This window comes from Clinocottus analis, unplaced genomic scaffold, assembly GCF_023055335.1.
Source record: "Clinocottus analis isolate CAN_PGR_092001 unplaced genomic scaffold, fCliAna1.0.p SCAF_11, whole genome shotgun sequence".
NCBI lineage: Eukaryota > Metazoa > Chordata > Actinopteri > Perciformes > Cottidae > Clinocottus > Clinocottus analis.
Window position 1 is genome coordinate 11,950,589 of NW_027175832.1, and position 25,925 is coordinate 11,976,513.

General features: G+C 41.8%; 1 protein-coding gene across 7 annotated transcripts in view; it reads right to left on the bottom strand.

Moving 5' to 3' along the window:
• The window catches only part of LOC137802214 (casein kinase I-like), a 47,549-nt gene that overhangs the window by 6,104 nt on the left and 15,520 nt on the right, over positions 1–25,925 (bottom strand). For 4 of the 7 annotated variants that reach the window (XM_068599933.1, XM_068599914.1, XM_068599905.1 and 1 more), the window contains 10 exons: positions 21,542–22,650; positions 21,252–21,321; positions 20,109–20,257; positions 19,778–20,012; positions 17,918–18,003; positions 17,729–17,813; positions 17,402–17,550; positions 5,322–5,402; positions 4,634–4,735; positions 2,556–2,662 (listed from right to left, as the gene is read on the bottom strand). In XM_068599933.1, coding sequence (XP_068456034.1) covers positions 2,556–2,662; positions 4,634–4,735; positions 5,322–5,402; positions 17,402–17,550; positions 17,729–17,813; positions 17,918–18,003; positions 19,778–20,012; positions 20,109–20,257; positions 21,252–21,321; positions 21,542–21,826 — 1,349 coding nt within the window. In that variant the 5' untranslated portion in view covers positions 21,827–22,650. Of the gene's footprint in view, positions 1–2,555; positions 2,663–4,633; positions 4,736–5,321; positions 5,403–17,401; positions 17,551–17,728; positions 17,814–17,917; positions 18,004–19,777; positions 20,013–20,108; positions 20,258–21,251; positions 21,322–21,541; positions 22,651–25,925 lie in introns of those variants that run through there. The other 3 variants (XM_068599943.1, XM_068599962.1, XM_068599953.1) reach the window with 3 other exon arrangements.

Consider the following 25,925-nt stretch of genomic DNA (forward strand, 5'->3'; position numbering starts at 1 on the left):
CCCTTCCATGACACTTAACCCCATGCTGCTCCGCGGGCGCCTCACTGGGCAGCCCACTGCTCCTTAATCAAGGATGGGTTAAAAGCAGAGAAGAATTTCCCCAAGGGGATTCATAAAGTGCATGTTTCGTGTTTCATTTTTTTATCTGAGGCAAATAAGGATGTTCAATCGGATCAATTCCATGTCTAGTTATTTCACAGAACAGTATTTAAGTGGTTTTCTTCTCGGCTCAGAAAAGTACTTTGAAGTGAAAATATTATCAAATAATAAATATTCCCAAAAATAAAAACAGAAAACGCTTCTGTGGAATGAGACTGGTACTATCAGCATCCTGTTAGTCCAAAGTCAACAATTCCAAACATTGCTTTTGAGAGGAGAAGTCAGAGCTAACTTATACATGACCAACGTACCTTTTTTCTCTTTAATAAAAAATATATTTGACCTGGAATTGCAAATGGTTCAAAGAAGAGTTGCAAGTGTTGTCATTCTCTACACATATATTATAGTACAACTTGTATGTGACACTTCATGTCATCATTCACCCTGTTGGGTTTTGTAGAATTGTAATAGTATGGGGTGTGAATATTGGACTTGCACATGTATAATAAAGAATTGTTTAATGTGCATATTAAAGTACAAGAGAAGGATATGATAATTAATAAGGGATATTATTATGAAGGATATCTAATTGTATGCATAAGAAGGTCGCTGTCTGTTTTTTATTACTTTATAATCAGTGTGTTTACATGATGGTATTAATTCGAATTGTGCTTTACTCGGACTATGTTCTCGTTCGGGGCAGCTGCTATTATCCTAATATACATGGCTGTGAATAAATCGAATCATTGGATATTGTCATATCCGATACGATAGGTGGCGCTGTTTTCATTACATCTAGTGGTGAGGTCAAGCGTCTCCCCGATGCCTTCAGGGAGACGGTGGTTGTCGGGGAGCCAGTGGAGAGCAAACATGGAACTAGCAGCAGCGCCAGCTGGCTACAGCAGGGAGCTAGCGGGGACACCCACCGAAGGTAGTATCGTCTTGTAACCCAACTTTTACGTTTGTTTGTTTCTGCCGGCCGTGACAACTTATCGTCTCTTCGACTTCCGGGTCACAACCTGGGAGGGAGGAAAGGAGGGGGCGGCGGGATCTTGAGCATGCGCAAAGGCTCATAGTCCAGTTCCTAATCCGATTCACCGTTTACATGCCGGGATGTCCGAATTATCAACCGAGTCGGATTGAGTTATCCAGGGGTGTTAATCGGATCGTAGTCGGACCGCAATTATTCGAACAAAGGTGTTTACATGAAAGGGATAATTCGATTTCAATCCGATTAAGCCAGTAATTCGAATGCATGTAACCGCACTGAATGATTCATGAAATGTACTGAAACAAAGTAGTGTTGATCATGTCACATGGAGTCTGGATAGTAAAGAGGTCATTTACACACAGATCAGGGGTTGAGTGTCTACAGGAGAGCATTTGGTTTTAGGAATAAAGTGGTCTGGGGAGTCTTCCCCTGTTCTTATTAGGACAGGAGACGGATTTGATTTGCATTTGAAGTGCTGCAGAAATGGGGAGACTTTACATGCGTGGGGTTTCTGGAGGATGACCGTAGCTATGGATGTATAATTCTTATAGCACTGTAACCTGTAGAACTGAATAACAAATTCCCTCTAGGTCAAATACGTTGTTAGCAAACACAGAAGGGCGGAGTGAGGACTTCAGGAAAACAGGATTGTTATGGAGCCATCTTCAAAGCCTTCGCCAAAGAGAGACTCCGCCCCTGTGTGACTCTTAAGCCTAGTTTATGCTTGTGCGTCAGGTCGACGGCGTACCTACGCCGTCGACCTGACGCAGATGGCGGTAAATTCCTGGAGGGAGATATAGATGAACATCGGTGTGCAGGACGACTCTAAACAGTTGTTGCGCCACCTACTGTTCTGTCATATAGAAAAGGGACAACTAAAAACCAAAACGAGTCCGTCGATCCAACTGCGTGGCAAGCCGCAGGGGTGGTTGAAAGGGTGTATTTCGCCCTTTTATTTCACCTTGTGTGTATGTGCATGACATAAATTTGAACCAATGATGGCCTTAAGCCAAGTGAATGAGTGTTAAAACTGAAAACAGAGCTCGGCTCGGTCTTTTTTCTTCGATGACGTTGAGAAACAGTTAACTGCGTGCAGTGGAGAATTGGAAAGCCTTGATCAAGTATTGTATCTGTCGAATGTCATCATCTCTTTGTATTAAATATTTTTATCATAACTTATTGATTCTGGTACTTCTTTCCTCACCACCACCTGGGACTTTTGGACACATTCTTTAAACCGTGCACAGCCATTTATACACTGATGAGCTACCATGCAGGGGGCCTCCTGCCCATCGGGACTAACTATCATTCATACACCATAGGAACAGCTACGGGAGCAACTAAGGGTCAAGGACTCATTGATATGGACTAGCAGAGCCAGGGATCGACCCGCTTTTCTACTAAGCCATAGTCGATCCACCTCGTGTGTATGTGTGTGTGTGGGTGTGCGTGTGTGTGTCCTTACTTGGTATCATCAGCCACCTCCACCTCTGCATTGGCTGTGATTGGTGCATTGGAGTGTCCTGCAGTGGGGTCGTCTGTATTCAGCTCCCCATTGGTGGAACTCATCACCTGCGGATGACAAATGGAGGAGAAATGGATCAGTGCAGTGCATAGATTCCTATGTACTTTAAAATTGTTGTTCGTAAGTAAAAACAACATGCTTCCACATGCTTTTCGGGTCCGTATTTGCAGCATTTTTTTTTCAACACTGTAATACCAAAACAATAGAAAAGCAGCTCAAAGTCATGTTGTTCTTCACTTTAGTCTCAGCTGGTCGGACGTCCACCTGTGTCCTGCTCTCCCCCCTCACAAAAGGAAATGTAGCCGGCTTAACGTGGACGTAGTCTGAACAGTCCATACAGATTATAAAGCCATCTGAAGCTAATTTGTCATTTTAGATTTTGGGCTATACAAAATACATTGAAATAAATTAAATAAGAGTTGTGGCCTCCAGGGAAGCATCACACCTCCACAGACACAGGCAATGTCAACATTAATCGTGCTGCCAATGAAAAAAAGAAAAGCAACACATCTGCTTTATGACTTATAACAAAAAGCATTGACGACTTTGTGTCCTTGAAATGTTTCCACTCTTAACAGCAGCCGTTCTGACATCACAAGCATGCTTTTAAAGTAGTCTTCTCTTCAGTGCGCCTGATATTCACAAATATGTTTTACTTTTTTTAAATCGACTTTGCTAAAATATCTGGCTTCTCCACTCCCTGCCAATACTGCAGAAGCTTAAAGTGCAGCCAACGTCAGCTGACAGAAAAACTACTAGTGCCTCAGAATGCACTGAATCCCAATATGTTTAGTCATTGTGGAACAGACCCATATGGATCCCTGATCCATAATGATCCCAAACTTACAGTATGTGAAACAAGGATTAATTACACAGTACAATGTTAACGATCATGGTTTGAAATATAGTTTTACTAACTATATTTATCCATCCAAGATTCAATAAAATTATGTGATCAGAACAAGGCTATGATGTTACTATGAAAATCTACAGTTGCTAGTAACATCAGCATTAGGAGGAGATGTTTTCAACAACAACATAAATAGAGATGAATTATGAGCCGTTTACACTAGCTCTAAGAAGATTATTTATACTAGACTACAACAAGATTTGTTTTGATCCATAAAAATACAGTCTTATATTTCCTTATCATTCGAATTATGTGTTTCTATGAAGAAAAAATACCATAGATGCCTTCAACAAAGTAAAAGAATTTAGTTGATGCAATTAGTATTATTGGCAAATGTGATCAAGGATCTAAAATTTCTATTTGTTCTCTTTATTCTCTTTTGCTGATCTGTGAATCTGTGAAGTTTTAGGACCCGTTGCACCATTCGTGTTTAGACATAGATGATGTCACGTGAAAATTCTCAAAAAACATGAACTCTGTAACACCACATTTCCATCTGCACTGTGGTTTGATAATATACCAGATCACAGCTCGTTGAAAACCATAGAATCAAATAATGTCAAGAATGTTAATCTACATTTGGAGACCTGGACATAACAGAACAGAAGGTCAAACGCAAGCTGAACGTTTCGTCATCAAACTCCTAAGTCACACACAGAGTATACACCAACTCACATGATCTCAGCAATAACTATCAACTTAACTTCCGCTAATTGCCTATTGTTTATTCCAGATGTTGATACCAACAGTGTGAAAGCCAACCTCTTCTACCTCGTCACCAGTCAGCCTACATCATATAGTCTCTAAACTTTCTGTTCTGTCCATACAGAAGCCAGGACACAACCTTCGGTCCCTGGCAGAGTCTCCATTATTTTAATGTGACAATGAGGGTGCTAGTTTGAAAAGAAGTGCACAAACTATCGAGAGGGGGGATGCATTCATTTAGAATCTCTATTACAATAGTCCCCTGGGACGCGATTATTGAAGTTGTGAGGAAACAGACAAGAGGTTGGCCCTGCTCCGTCTCGGAGAAGGTCATGCAGGCAAACAGAAAGACAGGTAGGCAGACAGACAAGAAGCCAGCAGAGCTAACCCTTCCTCTCAGTACCTGGACGGACCCGCCCAGCCTATCAGCAGTGAGATGGGAGCCCAGCAGCTCTCGATTGGTCACTGGAGTGGGCTGCGACTCACTGCCTTTCCCCTCTGGAGACTAGAGGAGACAGGAAGCCGATCGCAGGAGGAACGAGAAGTGAGGGAGGAGGAGGAAGTGGTGGTGGAAGGGAAAAGATGAAAAGGACAGATAAGATGGAAGAGGAGGCACGCCATGGAAAGTGACAGAGATAGGGTGCAAAAGAGAAAACGGAGGAAGCAGTAGTAAGGTGAGGGTGACGTGAGAAGACAGGGCCGATGGAAAGAGGAGTGGTGGGGCAAGGAGCAGAGAAAATAATGAGGAAAGAGAAAAGAAATTGTGAGTTCAGAGTCAGTATTTGGTGGAGGAGTAACAGGCGGGAGAGCACTCAAGTGTGCATTATAGTGAAGTACACAGGAGGCTGTGCACGAGTGAAAGCCCCATGCAAAAGGGGAAGGAGGTGGTCTGCTTTCTGTGATTCCTCAACCTCACGTGCCTCAAACCACATTTTTGGGGGATGTTAAGACCCATAGCAACTTTTGAAAGACTGTACTGATGTGCATTTGTGTTTGTGAATGTAGAAGATGGGGTTATCACCAGAACACCATACTGTAAAATATGCAATTATATTGATTTGGAATTTTCACATTGGTTTGAGTGCGTGTACCTGGTTTTTGGTCTGTGGTGCTTTCTCTCGGTTGCTCGTCTGAAGTGGAGTCTCACTGGCCACCGGACCTATAGGAGTGGGCTAAACACACAGAAAGTTGGGCCAACATAGCATCAGAATAAGGATATGCACATTTGAATGCAAGACGTTTCTTTATGTGGACTCACTATTATCGATCTTATGGATAATGTTGCTGTACAATAGAAACCCTGTACATTTAGCCATTAAAAATGAACCTCGAGGCATGAGGGCGAGGATGTTCAATGTACCACTCAAAGTTCAAACCTTACCGTTGTGAGTCTATTCAGATTACAGTTTTTAAAGAAGCTTAAAGAAGGACGAGGAAGTGTCTTTTTGGAGATAAGAGACAATAATAATTTGACTGCAAATCTCGTAAAGTTTTGTCTCTCCCACCTGCGGTGTAGGGAGTGACGCAAGTCAACCACGCGAGGATTGAGGAAAATGAAGAAATGTGTTTTTAGAAAAATGTATCACTGTATTAATACTAATAAACACACAGTTATTATTAGTGTACTAATAAATACACTTTTATCATCACTGTACTAATACTAAGAAAGACAGTTATCAGCAGTTTTCTAATACTAATAAAGACACAGTTATAACTGTCCTAATAAAGATAGTTATCATCAGTGTACTGATGCTAATAAAGACAGTTATCACTGTGCTAATACTAATAAAGACAAAAGTATCAATCTACTAATAAAGACCCAGTTATCATCAGTGTACTAATACTAATAAATATACAGTTATCACTGTACTAATAAAGACAGTTATCATCAGTGTACTAATACAAATAAATACACAGTTATCACTGTACTAATAAATACAGTTATCATCAGTGTACTAATACTAATAAAGACAATTGTTAACTTTTCAATCAATTAATGGCATTAATTATTTGATCATGCGTTAACTGCATTTTTTTATTTAAAAAAATAAATAAAAAATTTGGGGCTTTTATTTTGAAGGCGATAACTTACTTCCGCCCTCGGGCTTCCGTAGCATTACCGGACTATTTGCTGACTTTAGCCAGATGCGAAAGCACGTTTTGTTCTGTCGTTTCTGTCCTTAACGAGCACCGTGCGAGTGATTCGCATCTCAAAGCTTCACAAGCGGTCACCGGGGCCTTTACTACTTAACAGTACCTGTTCAAATATATATATATATATATATATATATATATATATATATATATATATATATATATATATATATGTATGTATATATATATAAACTATATATGTATGTATGTTAACTTGTTGTTGCTCCAGAGTGCTGTTATATTGTTCTGGTAACATTACTTTAAAATAAAAGCTGCAATACACTAGTTTTTTACTTCATTGTTGAATTTGGCGCACAATGCGATTAATCGCAGAAAAATCATGCGATTAATCGCAATTAATTTTTTTCAACTTTGCCCAGCCTAGACTCAAAGTTGAAAAAAACTAACTGGTTAATCGCAATTAATCACATGATGCTCCAAATTCAATAATGAAGTAAAAAACAGTGTATTGCATGCTTTTATTTTAAAGTAGTGTTATCAGAACAATAGAAGAGCACTCTGGAGCAACAGCAAGTTAACATACATACATATTAGGGTTGTCACGATACCAAAATTATGACTTTGATACGATACCTGCCATTAATATCACGATACTGATACTTACGATACGATACTAGAATTCGATACGATACTGGTATATTTATCTATGATAGTAGTAAATAATGTATGGTTCCCTTTTTGACCAGCTTGTTTCTGCCCAGCTTTTTGAAAACTTGACAAATGGCATTAATATTCGTATTAGCATACAGCCAGATATTCATGAAAACTACATGGTGCTATCATAGCATTGATCATACACGGCTATGTAGGTCTATTGTCCGCATGACTATATAGTTATTTCCATAAGTATGAGCAATTGTAGACAATAATACTCCATACTACTACTACTACTAATTTTACAGATGTGTGTCTGAGGTGAAAAAAACCTAAAGCTATTATATGGGTACATTGAAGATTGACACATAATTAAGGGGTAATTTCTCCCCTTTATTGAAAATTGCACTTTATAATCTTGAACTATGTGGCTCAAGATCCACCCTCAGACTCCAACAGCATGTCACCACTTTGCATTAATTGTGTTTCATTTAGTACACTTTTGTGTGCATTCTTATCTCATGATCATAAATGCTTGTGGTCAAACTAGGCTAATGCTACTCGTGGCTGTATAAGCTTGGGGTATTTCATATTTATAATCACATTTGCTTACCTGTCGTTTGCTGAACTTGTTACAAAATTTGGACTGTCTGCTTAAAAGGCGTTTGGCCATGTTTGACGTGTTACCTCTTTTTGTCTGTGTTGCTTTAAAGCATGTTTTATAGACGGGTGTATCGTGTCAGTGGGCTTTTCCTCACAGTCTGCACTGTATCTAAAGTTTATCCAGATTACACTCCTGGAGTCTTTTTTTTTCTCCAAGCAGAGGACGGTCGGCAAGAGCTCCTTAACTTAGGTCATGTCTCCCCTGATCACTGGCTGTGAGCCAGTTGCCTGCTCCGCACCCTGGTTCTTAAGCCCCGCCCCTTTGAGCTTTGTCTCCATGCACTCCTTGCATGCAGACAGCATGAGAGAGAGAGCTGAGCAGTTTACAAATTTACTCGTCGCGCATGCGCAAGTAGATCAACAATTTAACAATCGCCTAGAATTTGTCTAATTCTAGGCGCAAAATGCGACCATTTGGTGTGTGCGGCCGCGCAGGCCAGTCAAAGTGTCTGCGCAATAGATTTTTCAGACCGTATTAATGATTTTTTTTTTTCAGAGGTTAAAAATATTTTAAAAAATTGCGGTAGTGTTTTTGAGATAGGAGTGAGCTATCTGCACAATAGAAAATCTTTGATGTGACATGTCAAGTCTTCTTGGCCAATTAGCGCCCCGTTTCTCGACACGTTTCTCTGTACGTCGGCTCGCGCTCTGTACCTTTGCTAGCGCTCTGCCTCCGTTAGCACCTCACCCCCGCTGTCCTCCAGGCGCCAGGAGTTAAGCTCGCCTAGTACAGAGCGCTAAATGAGCTTGGGCCGGCGCTGTTTGGGCTACTCTTGGCGGGCCATGCTCCAGCAGTTATAGGCTACTTCAGTCGCTCGGACCCTAATTAGTGAGAACATTGGCTGTGTCCCTCCCCGGCTTGGAGAGAAATCAAGGCAAGCACATAATCCACGGCCCTGGGAAGCGGCGAGGTCCGGGCACGGGCTCTCTAAAGCGGTGGTTCTCAAATGGGGGTAAGCGTACCACTGAGGTTATGTAAAGGCACTCAGGGGGTACGTGAGATTTTTTTAAATCTATTTAAAATTAGCATCCATACAAAAATCCTTTAGCAATAGTTATTTAATAAATATTCATTAAAACACAAGTGCAAGTTCATAAACTGAGTTTTATAAGAAGTAAGTTATTTAATTTAATTATCCTAAAAACCCAGAGTCTTCCCCATATCAGGATGGTTTGATTGAACCTGGAACACGCTACCTGTCATTACCCGTCTGTCTATCACTGCCGCCGTAAAACTCACACAATGAAGCCATGGTTGGAGCGTACGGAGGGACAAGGGCCAAACCAGATCCGGCAAAATGCCGTGAGTTTTCAGATGACTAGCTGTACCGCCTGCAGCAGCGTCGGCACGGACGTAGTCAGTGCCGCTGCTAGTCATTTTGGTGCCCTCGGCATAACTCCTTCATCGTGCCAGTTTTGGGAGGCTCTATCGAGGCACACATTTGCATTTCTTTACTGCAAAATCACTAATTAGGTCATCATATGACAGCTTCTGAGCTACTTCACCATTGATGTGGATGACAGCAAGACCACTTAGACCAGGGGTGTCAAACTCATTTTAGTGAATTGGCCACATGCTGCCCATTTTGATCTTAAGTGGGGCGGACCAGTAAAATCACAGCATAAAAACGCATAAATAACGAGAATATTTCTCTATGTTTGAATCATTGGTGAAGGTTTTTGGATGATAAACCCTATTTTAAGGTATTTCAACAATTTACTAGAACCATAAAGACTAACAATTCAGACATCAGCCCACTGTTTATCTGCCTATGCTCCCTTTTGCAGATTCCCTCACTTTGTGACACCACTTTCATGACGTAATCCATTTTTAACGACTTCCAACACAATAATATCAGTGCTCACATCAATTGCGACTGTGGATCAATGGTTTTCGCTGTTTTTTTTATGTTGCTCCTGCCTGTCTTCAAAACTCAAGAGCCCTGCTAACATGAGCAATAACGTCAGCTAGTTCCAGGTGTATGCATAGGCTAACCATTAAATTAGCAGCGCACATTTCCCGTATTTAACAATGACTAAGCATGGACTTACCTGAAAGACATGCACGGGCATCATCTCGCAGTTTCTTTCTTTTCCTTTTTTTCTGACCCTGACTCCTGTTTTTTTAAGCTTACTATCAAAGTTCGCCACTGAGAAGGGCACCCACGGTGAGCTTGGGAAGTTGAATGTGTATTTGTTTTAGAGGTAGGGGGGGCACCATCGTAACTTTTTTTGAGCAATTAAATATATCTCTTGTTCTGCCTGTTTTGTGATATACACATGCCTAATGCCTAATATTTCTATTCTAAAAAAATATTATTATAACTATAATGATTTTTTGTTGCATATTTTTAGTGCCCCCTCTAGTGCACAGCGCGTAGTGGGCCTTATGGGAACGGCGGCGCTGGACGTAGCGGTCTCAATAACGGGCAGCGCCAGAGGACTCATAGCGCACCTTAACGAAGAAAACCCGACGTGAAGTGGACTCACTATGTCACACACAGGCAAGCACTGGCCTGCAAAAAAATGAGCCCTGTGTTACATGACTTTTTGAACGACAGCGTCAAAGTGATCAACTTCATGAAGTCAAGACCACGCAGTGCACGCGTGTTTCACTGCCTCTGTGAAAACATGGGAGCTGAACACACAACACAGCACGCAGTGCGCTGGCTCTCTCTCGAGGGAGAATACTCAACTGATGAAATTACAATCTGAAGTATACACCTTTCTGATCCAGAACATCTCTCCCCATTCCACCTTGTTCCAGGACACAGACAGGATGTCAGATATATTCAGCAAACTGAAGGAACTGAATGTGTCTGCAGGGCAAGGAGACCAGCATCTTAAACATGTATGGCAAGTTAGGGCTTCCTGAAGAAAGCACAGCTGTGGAGAAAGTCGTCTGCAGAGGGAGATTTTACCTGCTTTCCTCAGGTGGAGGATTTTCTCTCTTGTGAGGATCTGAGCCTGGAGAAGAGCTTGATCACAAACCCTGCCACCAAGACTGACAAAGTTTATCACTAAAAATGTAAATGCGAATGCATTCGGTTCAATGCAACATTAATTGTTGATAGTTTAATAAATCCAACACTGATGGCACAGCGCAAAAATGATTTGCGCTAGTTAGAGGGTACTTGGCTGAAAAAACATTTGAAAGAGGGTACATCACTGAAAAAAGGTTGAGAACCACTTTCTAAAGCATGCGACCTGAGCCGGTGTGCCACCTTTGACGCAAGCCTTTCCAAGCCGACCTAGAGTCGATCTTGGCGCACTTCAGTGGGGGTAATGCACCCGACGAGGGGCAACACAGCAAGGGGAAAGCACAACTCGTCGGGTCAACAAAAATGCATGTTGTCCAAATCTGTCAACAAAACCGCCACACTGACCTTGCACAGTCCAGACATGACATTGCAGCACAACTGCGCCGGCAGCTACCTCTACCCGCGCCAAGGAGAGGCCGCGGGTAGAAGCACCAGCACCCCCAGGTGCAGCAGTAACAGCGTTGTGGCTAGTTTATGATTAAATACGACTGCCGCCGTCCCCAGACCCCGCTGCAGTCCTGCAGCCGCCCCATGTCCCCGCTGCCGTCCCGTGACCCCGCTGCCGTCCCGTGGCCCCGCTGACGTCCTGCAGCCGTCCCGTGGCGCCGCTGCCGTCCCCTCCGAGTCCCATTCAGGCCCCCCTCCAGAGTCCCCTTAAGGCCCCCCTCCGGATAATTACTAATAATCATTACTGAAAATATAGAAAAGGCAAAATACCTGCTGAAAAATGTTACAGTCCAAAATCATTTAATTGAGCTGTTGGAAATCCTTGTCTTTTAAATGTATAATTGGAAAAGTTGAAAGGAAAACTGCATCTAAATCAGGAGTGTCAAACATACGACCCGGCCTGCCAGGCTGTCTAGTCTGACGGAAGAAAAAGTTTATTATTTTTTTTAAATTTAAAGTTAGCCATAGGCGGGGATTGAACCACTGATCATCTGCTTTTAAGACGGAGCTGCAAACCATTGATCCACAGGCACAGTTTATGACACTGCTGATCTTATTGGGTTGCAGCGCGTCTACAAAACCATCTGTTAAACCTCAGAATGTGAACGTCAGTGAAGCTGTTAACCCTGACGTCTGTAACCAAAGTGACCTGCACGCACACGCGACCATAATAACACGTTAGCGCGGCCGTTATCGGCGCCGTGCGCGGCCGTTATGGCGCGTGCGCACCCGTTCACACACGCAAACGCGTGCGAACGTGCGCAGCCGTTTCACGTTAGTGAGCGTTCACATGCGTGCACAGCCGTTCATGTGCGCGACCGTTGATGTGCGCGACCGTTCACGCACATGCAGCCTGCAGATGCACAGACCAAAAAGCGGCTGCTGGGGACGGATTTGCTCTCACATTCAGTCGGACTTCAACATGTCTGAATTTGTTAGATTCCTATCGACCGCAGTTTACGGCAGAAGACAAGATTCCCCACGTTTTGAGCTATAAATTATGCCCAAAGAGTAAACTGTTTGGAGTAGAGAGCAAGTTTAAAATATTTGTATCACCAGCTCCTCTCTGGTCTAAGTATGACGTCACCCGCTCTGAGCTGCGCAATTCACACTAATGATAAAGGCAGAAAAGTTGCGGAAAAAACTTAAAACGAAAACGCAGACAGTTAAAACACTATAAAACAGGGGTGTCCAAAGTCCGGCCCGCGGGCCAATCACGGCCCGCAGCTTCGATTTTATAATGTATTATTTATTGTCCCGCCAGCTCTGTCAGAATAAATAAATCAAAAAACGTTAAAGATGTAATTCTTTCTTTCACCACACGGTGGCCGCACCATTCTAATGTCATTTGGCTCTGCTTCTGTGCCGCGAATCTTTCTCAACGGCAAAAAAAGAGAGAAAAGTTGGCGGTGAGGGCTTCCGCTTTCAGCAGCGGCGGGAATTACAAACGTCAATGAAAATCGAGGCAATTGTGTTTGTCTAATTTGTACAGAGGCGGTTGCCTTGTTTACGCATTTCAACGTAGAGGGACACTACGAGTCTAAACAAGCTACAACGTACGACAAGCTAACAGGGAATGAGCGCGCTGAAAAAGTGAAGCAACTCCAAGCTGCCTGGCAGCGCAACAGCGATTCCTCCCGAGATCCAGTGAGTCAAATAAAAACATCACCAAAGCCAGCTACGTAGTCGCCATGCTAATTGTTAAACATGGCAAACCTTTTAATGAAGGTACGTTTATGAAAAACTGTGTCATGATAATGGTGGAAAACATTTGCCCCGAGAAGAAGCTAGATTTTATGAGTGTGCCTGGAACGCAACACCGTGCACGGAGAGTTGAGGACATATCGTCAGATATTCAGGAGCAACTGGGAGACAGGGGAGCGGCTTTTGAATTATTTCTCATTAGCCTGCGATGAAAGCGCGGATGCATCTGACACAACTACTGATTTTTTTTTAAAGAGGAGTTGATGACAACATGAACGTCACAGAGGAGCGACTAGACCTAAAAATCATTAAAGGGCAAACCAGAAGAACAGATGTATTTGTTTGTTTGTGAAGCTGTTGATGACATGAAACTACTGTAACGTCCGCAGTAATGACTACGTTGGTCTCCTTAAATCGCAGGTTTATTGCAGCAATGTTCACGTTCACGTAACAGGGCTCTTTGCTAACCGTAACTCAATGCGGAACAGCTAGCAGGCTCACGTAGCATCCCCCACACTCACCTAGCATCCTCCACACTCACGTACAACAGCACACGGCACTTCCTCCAAAGCCACCCGCCTCCACCAATCAGAGGCCACAACCCTACTAACAAGCACGCTGCTTCCCTGTGATTGGCGGGAGAGAGTAAGAGGCCACTGACCGACCGACCCCCCCCCCCCCCCCCTCTGAAAAGATCTTGTAAAAGATATGGGAAAAACAGACCACTTTGCATTACTTTGAACTCCTGTTTACAATGTTCATGAGGCAAAGTTATTTAACTCATAGGTATACTACAACTCGTAAGGTATACTCTACAGTTTGTTCATTGTTATCTGACTGAATGAAAAGCAGAATTGGTTACATTATATTGTGTTTGGTTACAATGTCATTTGAAAAATAAAGATAATTGTGACAGTGAAAGTGTGTATTTTTATGTAACATTTGTGGTTTAAAAAAATGTCAGAAAGAACTGTTGGTCCCCGGGCATCTTTACTTTATCAAATTTGCCCCTCTTTGCAAAACGTTTGGACACCCCTGCTATAAAAGATATCAAGAAAGCTGAGTAATACAGGAATAGCTGAACGTTTTGTCAACATTTTAAACGTCAAAAGGTGTCTCTAGCTGAAGGCTTGGCAGAGAATTTACCTTTTGAAGTTGAATAGTTGAAAGCGGATTTGAAGATGTTCTTCATTGGAAACCATTCATTTTTGTTTTGAGAAAAAGCTGAATAATTGAAAAAATTGAAAAAATTGAAAAAATGTAAAAGCGTAGAATAATAGCTGAAGGTTTTGACAACATTTTAAATTTTAAATATTGTCTCTTGCTGAACGTATGAAGAACCTGTGAACGTTTGAAATTGAAGATGCTTTGAAGATTTCTCCAGTGGGTCCCATTATAAAAAAGATCATAAAGAAATCATGAAAAGCTTAATAATTTGAAAAGTCAGAAATGTAAAATGTCATACCGTATGTGTCCTTAAGTAGCTGAATATTTGAATAATTGAACTTTTTTCTTTAGCTGAAAATATGAAGGAGTAGATAATGTCCAAAATACGTACGGAAGAAATAGTTGAATGAGTTGAACTAGAAAGAGCATTTCCTGCAGAAAATGCGTTGGAATGTAAAAAGCTGAAGTTTATAGCTGAAATATTTGAAAGAAATAGCTGAATTTAGCTGAACATAGTGGAACATAGCTTAAATTAGCTAAATAGAGGTAAATATATTTGACAATGAAAGAATAGCTGAATATATGTGAAAATAGCTGAATATATTAATATAGCTGAAAATAGCAGAATAGATGAATATATAAATAAATAGCAAATAATTACTTAAAATATAGAAAAGGCGAAATACCTGCTGAAAAATGTTACAGTTCAAAATCTTTTAATTGAACTGTTGAAAATCCTTGTCATTTAAATGTATAATTGGAAAAGTTGAAAGGAAAACTGCATCATCTAAATCAGGGGTGTCAAACATACGACCCGGCCCGCCAGGGTGTCCAGTCTGACAGAAGAAAAAAAAAAAAAATTTCTTCTTCTTTAAATCAAAGTTAACCACAAGTGGGGTTTGAACCACCGACCCTCTGCTTCAAAGACGGAGTTACAAACCATTGATCCACAGACGCAGTTGATGAAACTCCTGATATTATTCGGTTGCAGAGTGTCTACAAAACCATCTGTGAAACCTCAAAATGTGAACGCCAGTGAAGCTGTTAATCCTGACGTCTGTAACCAAAGTGACCTGCACACACGCGCGCACACACACGCAAACGTGCACGCGACAAAAATAACACGTTAGCGCGGCCGTTTACGCGCATGTACGGCCGTTCACGTGCGCGACCGTTAAGGTAACTACATCTTATTTATTTTTTGTACAGATAGAACTTTATTTTTATTGTTCTAAGTGATTGCAATTTTTTTTCTTTTTTTTAAATATTTTTGACGTAAAATGCAACTTGACTGGTTTCTAGTTTTATGGTGGAGATTGAAGCAGCCAAAGAAAAGAAGCATACATCTGTATTTCTTGCTAGATGTCAACAGGGGAGGTACAGGTTGCTGCGCTGGGTATTAACTATGAATTATTTTGGGTATTCCACTGGCACCTCAGCGATATCACTGATCAATGTATGGCGTTTATATGCAAATGTATTCTTACTGTCCTTTATTTGTTCATCCAAAGGTCGTACCGCAGGTGTTTTACTTTGGACTATGTGGTAAATACACTGCTATGGTTCTGGAGCTACTGGGACCAAGCTTAGAAGATTTGTTTGACCTCTGTGACCGGACCTTCTCTCTAAAAACTGTACTTATGATAGCCATACAACTGGTAAACACATAAGAACTATAATTAAAAAAAACACTTTAGTTTAGTGTTGGATTACTTAGCTCTGAATCTTTGTTCTGTCCTTTCCCTTAGATAACCCGTATGGAGTTTGTCCACACCAGAAGCCTGATCTATCGAGACGTGAAGCCTAAAAACCTCCTGGTGGGCCGACCTGGTTCCAAACAGCAACACACCATCCACATCATAGACTTTGGACTGGCGAAAGAATACATAGACCCAGAGACCAAGAAACACATCCCATACCGAGAACACAAGAGTCTGACTGGGACTGCGAGATATATGAGCATCAATACACATCTGGGGAAAGGTAAGCTGCTCTGTCATGCGCACACATATACTGTGCAGTGTTTCCTATACCATTATATTAGGGGGGCGGGCCGCCTCCTGAAGAAACCCTTCGCTCCCCTGTAATTATAAATAAATAAAAGTGTAAACACTTCTCCTCTCCTCTGCGTATCACAAAGTACACGGACATAAAACTAAGTCATTAATAAATACATGGAGAAATGACTGTACTTTCAGGCAAATGTTCACGGTACGCCGTTAACGGGTTACGCTGCACATGCGCGACTCGACGATTTTTGGCGTTTTGCCAAAAGCCAATTTCCATTAAGTCTCTGTCAAGTCGTCTTTTCTGCTGTTCCGTCTCTCAAAACCGGAAAAAGATCTCATCTCATCATGGAGCATGAACTGAGAGAGCCGTATTAAGTCTACAACCCTGTTTTAAAAATATGTGTAGAAGAAAGCAGCTAACTGCAGTCACTAATACTGATACAACCTGATGCTCACATATGATCTGCACTCATTCTGTTTTGTTTTGCAATTTGCTTTTAGTTTTCCAAAATGAGCTATTTAGTAGTAACTACATATTATTTATTTTTTGCACAGATATAACTTTATTTTCATTGTTCTAAGAGATTGCTTTTTTTCTTTATTTTGGTCTGAAGGGGCAATCTGGTTTAATTGAAAGTTATTATAATTTTCTTTTTTCTGTTATTTATAAAAGCACAGATGGAGTCACAAAATGATGTTATTTACAGAAAAAGCAATGCTTTTGGTGTTTGTGTCATTGCCGGTGTTGTCGAGGACCCCCGAAGCTGTAAACCGCTGGGAAACACTGCTGTCTCCATTTCTACTGACAGAATATGAATATACAATGAACTCATTAGTTGTGTTTGATTGTGAATTCATTGTTTAATTATCCAGAATTTGCTTAGTGTCTTTTCAACAGTGGAAATTATTTCTGAATGGACAATAAATTATGTAAAAAGTTGTATCCATAATAAAAGATAAATAACATGTCATTAAAAGAAATATTTCTAATAAATAAAAAAAGTTGTTTGTGGCCTTGTGTTTTAAAGTAACACAGATTCTCAACTAGAGGGTTGTTCAGAAAACAAATACAAATGAAATTTAGAGTTGAATCTGTCTTCACTCCGGTATGACGCTGAGATGTATCAGATCCGTCCTATCAGCTGCAGCATCCAATCAATAACTGATCCAATGATCAGTCGTTAAAAGGCTGTTTTGGTGGAACAACCTCTGGTTGAAACAAGGAAGTCTAAAATGAGAGACTTGGGATGCACCCTATGACTACTACACAATAGATCATCAAAGTGATTATGCGTCACTGTTTGAACTGCCCTCTGAACCCTGACCTTTCCCTAAACCCAGCTGTAAGTTCAGCTCAGACCACACACTCACCAGTGGCTTTCCAGTCCAGTCATACTGGTAGTCAAAGATGTATCCGTTTCTGTCAAAGAGGTCCGTGAAGAGTTTCCTCAGATAGTCGTAATCTGGCTTCTCGAAGAAATCCAGCCGACGAACGTACCGCAGGTAGGTGGCCATCTCTTCTGTTGCAGACGCACAGACACCAAAGCCACACACAGACACACACACAAAAGATGAGATCAACATCTGCTAACCTGATCAGAAATGCAACCGCTGTACAGGAAGTCTGACTTTGTTTGTAGATGTGTGTGTGTGTGTGTGCGTGTGTGTGTGTGTGTGTGTGTGTGTGTGTGCACAAACCTGGGTAGCTTTCACAGAGGACCTCTATGGGCGTGTCTCTCTTTGTGTCTCCTATCTTCTGATAACGCTCTTTCAGAGTGTCAGCCTGATGAAGAAAGGGACATTTAAACATATTAGTATTAAAGGACCAATCAAAGAAAGATGACTGGACTGACACCACACTGGACTGTTGATCAACTGCCTCCTGACCTTGAGTCCCTGCCAGGGTAGGCTGCCTCGCAGGAAGTACATGAACATGTGGCCCAAAGCTTCCAAGTCATCCCGCCTGCTTTGCTCTGAAACACAGAACCACATGAATGAATGACTGACAAAACAAAATATTTGAAGATGTCCCCTTGGGGTCAGGATAAGAAAAAAAAAGGAGAGGGTAGAACACCACTCTCAATTGAATTTTAGGGCAAAATGCCCTTCTTGAGCATGAATCCACATCCGTAAGACAAAATTAAAAAGTCAAATTAGAGTCCTGTCCTTGTCTTTCCTTTTAATATTATCAACATCCAGCACCCAGTCTTCAAGGTCTTATCGTCACCGATTGGACCGCAATCATTTACTAAATGAACATTATGCTGTGTTGAAGAAGACTCGAAACAACAAACTCATATTGACAATGTTTACTGAGGTAATACACTTTTTGCATCCAGAGAAGTCGCCTCGCCCCCTGAAGTTTTAGACACTTTCGCATTGGCTTCACTTTTCAGACCTGCAGGTTGCCGCCCGTTGTGTCTTTTTACCTTCTATTGACCCTTTGTTGAGCCCCGCTCCCAACTGCCACACAGTCAAGTTGTCCAATCTACTATAAAATCCACACTGTCACTAACTGCTCTCCCTGAATGATTATCATCCAAGCAATTGCAGAGAGAAGCAAACAGAAGAGTCTACTCTATGTGTTTGAAGGATATAACCAGGATGACAAATTGTTTCAGCAGTAAAAACAGCTTAAAAAGAAGCTGAAGCTGTGTGTGTATCTCGACGACACCGAGAATGACAGAAACACCAAAGCATTACTTTTTCTGTAAATAACATCATTTTGTGACTCCATCTGTGCTTTTTATAAATAACAGAATAAAGAAAATTACAATAACTTTCAATTAAACCAGATTGCCCCTTCAGACCTAAAAAAAGAAAAAAAGCAATCTCTTAGAACAATGAAAATAAAGTTATATCTGTGCAAAAAATAAATAATATGTACTTACTACTAAAAAGCTCATTATGGAAAACTAAAAGCAAATTGCAAAACAAAACAGAATGAGTGCAGATATGTGAGCATCAGGTTGTATCAGTATTAGTGACTGCAGTGAGACTTAACGGAAATTGGCTTTGGCAAAACACCAAAAATCGTCAAGTCGCGCATGTGCGGCGTAACCCGTTAACGGCGTACCGCGAACATTCGCCTGAAAGTACAGGCATTTCTCCATGTATTTATTAATGACTTAGTTTTATGTCCGTGTACTTTGTTATGTGTGAAGCCAGCATTTCATTGTTGGTACAAGACATGAGCACTTTGGCTCGTTTCACTTGGAACAGGAGAGCTGCTCCAGGTTGAGGTTCAGGAAAGCTGCTCCGGGTTCAGAGAGCTGCTCTGGTGCTCCTTGCAGGAGGGCTACTTGTTGCCATCTTGAAACTGGGAGAGTTTAAAACACAGATATAGTTGTCTGCTTTTCACGCAACATATTTTTCTACGCTCTCTGCCCACTGCTGGGTGCTCAGCGCTCACCTGTGTGAGCGCACGTGTTTCTGCGCATCAGGACGGAACTCCACCGTGCGCGATACGCAGAAGATAGGAGAAGTGTTTACGCGTGACCACATAGAGACAGAAATGACAAGCTGTCGTGTCGATCCGATTAATAAAATACAGCCGTTTAGTTTGTTTAATAACAGAACAAGGTGTAGACCTGTTCTATAAGAACAATTACCTTAAATGACGTATTGTGATCTGGCGCTATAGAGAAAATTACAGGGGGGCTTCTTCAGAGGGGCGGCCCGCACCCCTAATATAATGGTATGGGAAACACTGCACAGTATATGTCTGCGCATGACAGGGCAGCTTACCTTTCCCCAGATGTGTATTAATGCTCATATATCTCGCAGTCCCAGTCAGACTCTTGTGTTCTCGGTATGGGATGTGTTTCTTGGTCTCTGGGTCTATGTATTCTTTCGCCAGTCCAAAGTCTATGATGTGGATGGTGTGTTGCCGTTTGGAACCAGGTCGGCCCACCAGGAAGTTTTCAGGCTTCACGTCGCGATAGATCAGGCTTCTGGTGTGGACAAACTCCATACGGGTTATCTAAAGGAAAGGACAGAACAAAGATTCAGAGCCAAGTAATCCAACACTAAACTAAAGTGTTTTTTTTTTTTTAAATTATAGTTTTTATGTGTTTACCAGTTGTATGGCTATCATAAGTACAGTTTTTAGAGAGAAGGTCCGGTCACAGAGGTCGAACAAATCTTCTAAGCTTGGTCCCAGTAGCTCCAGAACCATAGCATTGTATTTACCACATGGTCCAAAGTAAAACACCTGCGGTACGCCCTCTGGATGAACAAATAAAGAACAGTAAGAATACATTTGCGTATAAACGCCATACATTGATCAGTGATATCGGTGAGGTGCCGGTGGAATACCCAAAATAATTTAAAGTTAATACCCAGCGCAGCATTCTGTACCTCCCCTGTTGACATCTGGCAAGACATACAGATGTATGCTTATTTTCTTTGGCTGCGAGACTCCTAAATTCAATTTCCACGATAAAACTAGAAACCAGTCAAGTTGCATTTTACTTCTAAAATATAATAACTTAATCATTTTATCAAGCAAGAGTTTTGTTAGGTAAACGTGATTATCACCTAAATCTGCTCGGTTAATTTGTGTCCAGGTGGATGTTTCTGCTACCTTTGAAGAAATTTGCCCAAAGCCCTTGAGATCATACAAGAATGGTACAGATGAGCGGTCAAAGTGACCTTAACCTTCAAAGTCCAGGTGGACACACACGTTACGTGGCTCAGTAAAGACCGGTTTTCTAACCACAACCAGAAGGCAATTCGTGGGTTTCAAGTCTATTTTCTTCTATTGTACTGGTTGTTGACAAACTGGTTGAGACCAGTGCAGTGCTTACTCCACATAACTGGCACCGGGGCTACATTACATGCCTACAGCAACCTTCACAAAGACAAATGAGAGCAAAACAGGATCACCAATCAGTTTCAAACAAATATTCAAATGTTCTTTGACGTGCATGTGCGTGCGTGTGTGTGTGTGTGTGGTGAGGCTTCCCCGATTCCCAATTCTGCATTGCAAATTAGGCAAAAAACAGGGATAATAAGCAGAAAATGAAGTGACTAACATGGCGCTTCTTTGAGGATTATGCTAAAAAAAAAAAAAAAATTTTAAATACTTATTTGCAAGCTGGTATTACTGTTGATGCTATGGACAGCCAAATTCAATATAATATTTCATCACATACAAAGCTTGAAATTAAAATGCTGATTGTCAGAGTAAAAAACCTGACAAAGAAACAGTGCTCCCCACCTGAACTTCCCAGCTGTTTGTAGAAGCGATATTCTAGGTGGAGCTGTGGCGCCCGCGACTTGATAGGCTCCTATAAAGGAGGATTACGTTTGAATTAGAATAATTATTTTCCTACACAATAGATGAAATTAAATTCATAATATACAATTCACAATACACATCTTTTCAGGGCAATCAAACCAAAATGTTGTGAATATAATGGTTTAAGTACAAGGTGAAACAGCTTTCTGTCCCTTCCAAATCCTAATGAGGGAAATATGGATTACTCTTTTTTTTTTTTTTAATTTTACCAGTTTGATAGCCACGTATTCATTGGTATACAGGTTCTTTCCAAGTCGCAGCTCTCCAAAGTTCCCACAGCCGATCTTCTTTCCAACGCGGAAGTTTGGGCCGACCATCAGAACCCCGGAGTTGGAGCTGGCACCCCGGCCACCATGCCCCGATCGACTCCCCGTCTTCCCAGGCATCCTTTTCCCCTCCTCTGTATCCGCCTTCCCTCCACCACCTCCTCCTCCTCCACCACCACCAGCTCCTCCACCTCCTCCTCCTCCTACTCCTCGCTTGTCAAAGTCCATCAGTTTGTGGTAGCCTGGTCTCTCCACGGTTAAGCCGATTCCATGCAACCAAAAACAACTACCAAAACAACTGCCAAGCAGCTATACTGTCAAGAAGTCAGGGTGGGCGAGGCTTGGCCGAAATTAGGCCTAAATTCGGCAGGGATTGAGCTGGGGTAACAGAAGCTGAAGTGGGACAGATGTGAGATGAATTCAAAGAAAAGAAGTGGCGATCATAGACTACCAGAGAGTTAGAAAAAAGCAAAAGGGTGCTTAGTAGTAGCTTAGTAGTGCTTAGAAAGTGATGACTGCAGACAAGAGTGAAAGAAAGCAAAAGCTGATGATTTTGGGTTGGGGTAGATGACTAAATAAAAGAGAAATGAAAAGATGACGGGGTAAGGGGGCACCACTATCAACTAGTTTATACCCCCTTGAAGGGGGCCAGAGATGGTGATGAAGGGGAAGAGTATAATGGCCTGATCAGTCACCATACACGGCTAGCCATAGGCTAACATGCTATATGAAACTTGGAAGCTACGCCAGCTTCAGGCTCAGACAAACCAGTCCACCATGACAACAGCCTGGCGTCAGCACAACACCCATGCACCCAACCTCAGAACAGACTTCGACAGCAGAAAGTGTTTAGAGGTAGAAAAGTATTTCACAAGTTCCCCTTTCTTGCATCTGATATTCAGAAATGACTAAATACTTTAGGAGTGTGATTTATTGCCATAGGTTAGTTGGTTTTAGAGCATTTGATCGTATAAAGGCTGAATTTCTATACTTGTCCACTGTCAGAACACCAAGTGTTTGGAATGCTGTGGGCCAAAGTTTCACCGTACCACCTGAAAGAAACAGAAAAAACATGATATTATTTTATAAAAGTTGGACCATATTTTAATACATGACGTGTAGCAAAGTACTTTGTACGTCACAACAGAAATGTAGTAATCAATACCAAGAAATTCTTGATACACAATTGAAAAACCCCAGTAAAAAAAACAAAAAACAATCTGATTCATGGTAAATGGACATGTACTTATACTACTCTTTTCTCATCTTCCGATCACTCAAAGCACCTTAACACTGCTTGTCATCATTCACAAATTCACACATTTATACACTGATGGGAGAAACTAACATGTAAGATGCCACCTGCCCATCAACATTCATACAACATGCATACACCATAGGCACAGCGACAGGAACAATTTGGGGGCAAGTGTCTGGCCCAAGGACACATCAACATGGACTAGGGGAGCCTTAAAAGATTGAAGGCCCTGCTCTACCACAGAACCACAATTGCCTATTTAGCCAAGCAAGACCAAGATGCTCATTGGCTGCTAATAGCAAACAGCTAATGCTACCTAGCTCTCCTAGTGCTGATTAGAACACAGATTTGTTATTTGCAATGTTGCCTTATCAACGAAATGTTTTATTGTCACTGAGACGAGGGGGCCATGTTATCCATGACTCAAACCCTGACGTTGGTACCGACTACACTGTAGATAATCAGTACTAGTCTCTGCTTTAGAATTTCTAGGTCTATCAGATCGAGACCAAATTACCTCTACACACTTTGCACACGGGCGACTGTGGCTCAGTGGGGAGCTGGGTCATCCTTCAATCAGAGGATCCGTGGTTTGATCCGCGGCTCCGCTAGCCTATGTTGATGTGTCCTTGAGCAAGACACTTAACCCTAAATTGCTCCCGTAGCTGCGCCTACGGTGTATGAATGGTTGATAATACTCATGTGGCACCTTGCATGGTAGCTCCTCCCATCAGTGTGTGAAAGTCATGTAGTGTTTAAGCGCTTTGAGTGGTCGGGAGACTGGAAAAGCACTATGCAAGTACAGGTCCATTTACAAATATAGAGCGTATTCACCCATGTGACCACAACAGGCTTTGGGGTCCATGCACGGCATTGTTTTGCTGTGTTTTATGCCGCTTTTCTTAAGAAATGACCATTATATCCTGAGGGAGACACAATTTAAGTTCAAAACGGCGTGTCTTGTGATTATTGTACTGTGCCTCACTGTTGGATGTGGGACTAATGATTCAGAATATGGGTTTATTAGCTCAACAAGACAGGCTTGTACTTCAACTTGTCCAGCTTCTCAAATAATGCATCTAACTTACTTTGGTTTCACTCGGCGTATGAGCGTTAGGACTGTTCTCATGTGTTTCTGTTGATACATCGGGTTGTGGGCACGTTTCCATTGACACACTTTTGTCAATAATCTTCTTTAGCTTTTTCGCCGAGCGAAAATCAATGTCTTACATTTGTGCAAAAGGAACTGTCGATGGAAACTTGGGAGAAAGCCATGAACATGGCAACTCCATCGGGCGATGTCTGCCTTTATTCTGTGATTGATTTCAAGGTAAAATTAAACACTGGCGACATGGTAACAGCTCTCAGTACGGCCAGCCAAACAGTCATTGCTGGTCCTGAATGAGCGCCTGAAGCGGCTTCATCCAGACACTCGTCCTGGAGCCGGAGCTGTGCGACTACGGATCATAGTATGAACCCAGACATAGCTAGATGTTCCGACATTTGTGGTATTTCCACAACAAGTATAACGCAGAAATAGTTGTTAATGTACCATGGTCGATGGCGGAAATGAAAACTGTTATACAGGAACGTGACCGGGCTATGTGATGGTAACTAGGGGTAACGGGACTCAAGCCGCGCTGTCTTTCCGCCGCAACTGGTGGCGAAAAAGCGAAAAGCGAGTTAACCACATAAAGTGTCAAGCGAGTAAAATCAGGCAAAAAAGTGTTGCGCTTTTGGTGTGAATACGGCAAAAGTGTGCAAACTTTTGTACGCCTTGAAACTTTCCTGTGTGTAAAAACTTGTCTCCAGTACACAAAGTCCATTGCCTCCACTAGCAGCAGGCTAACTAGGTGGACCCCAAGATGGCACGATTGAGATGATGATGTAACGTGAATACGCTCTATAGGACTTTCATAATGCCATCCCCCAAAGCTTTTGAAGTTTCGTGTAATGCTGTTGTCCATCCTTCGCGGTCAACAACAAAGGTGCTTTTGAGGCACTAAGCATGCTCGAAATGTAACTTAACTTGGAAAACACGATTTAAGGCAAAGATGTAGTACCTAATAGGATTTTAATTCTTCAAAATGGCACTTTCACTTGATAGCGCCCATACAAATATTCATTTAAGCAGCCACAGCGCTACAACTGATCCACATGTATAAAACCTGCTAGAAAACTGAAAAGAAAGTCTCTTTGGACCATGCTCTAAACCAGACCTGGGCATGGCCCGGCCCGCGGGCCGACATTGACCGGGCCCTCAACTTTTCATTATTACTGAACTGCCACTGGTTACTGCCGGCCCTAACCACGGCAAAAAAATTATAAGAAGCATTCCGTTTTAACCAGGCTATCGGCTGCTTTCCATGCCATCCCTGCTGACACGCACACAATCAAGTTTTGTGTGTGTCCCTCACCCCATGCCTGCTGAAACAAATTACAGAGCATCTGCACAGTACGGCATTTAACTTGAACATAACATAGTTGTTATAGTATTTTGTAACGCATGCACTAAAACGTTGTTGCTCGGATATATGTTTTATTTCTACTTTTTTTTTTAAGCGTACCGAATGACGCGATACGTGTCGTAAATCATTGTGTGACGAGACAAGTGATTGACGTTATATGACATTACTGACATTACCTGACATTATACCTTGTCATAAGATAGCCAAAAATGTCCGCTCATGCTAAAAAAAGAAAGGTTTATGCAGAATGCAGAGTTTTCAACAAAATATGGACAGCTAAGTATTTATTTACTAAAATTGGAGGTAAAGCCGTGTGTTTAGTTTGCGAGAGCAGATTGACATTTTTAAAGAAAACAATTTGAATTGGCATTACGATACGAAACATACAGGGAAATGCAAAAACCTGACCGACGCTGAACGGACAAGGACATCAGAAGCTTTGCTAGCTAAGCTAAGCTGCAGAGTCAACAAAGCTGTTTTACCAAGCTTCACATCCAATGATATAGTGACCAAGACCAGCTTTGTGATATCCCACAAAATCGCTTAAACAGCACGCAAAGGCAAATATACCACAAAAAAAAAGAAGCATTTAACAAAGTCC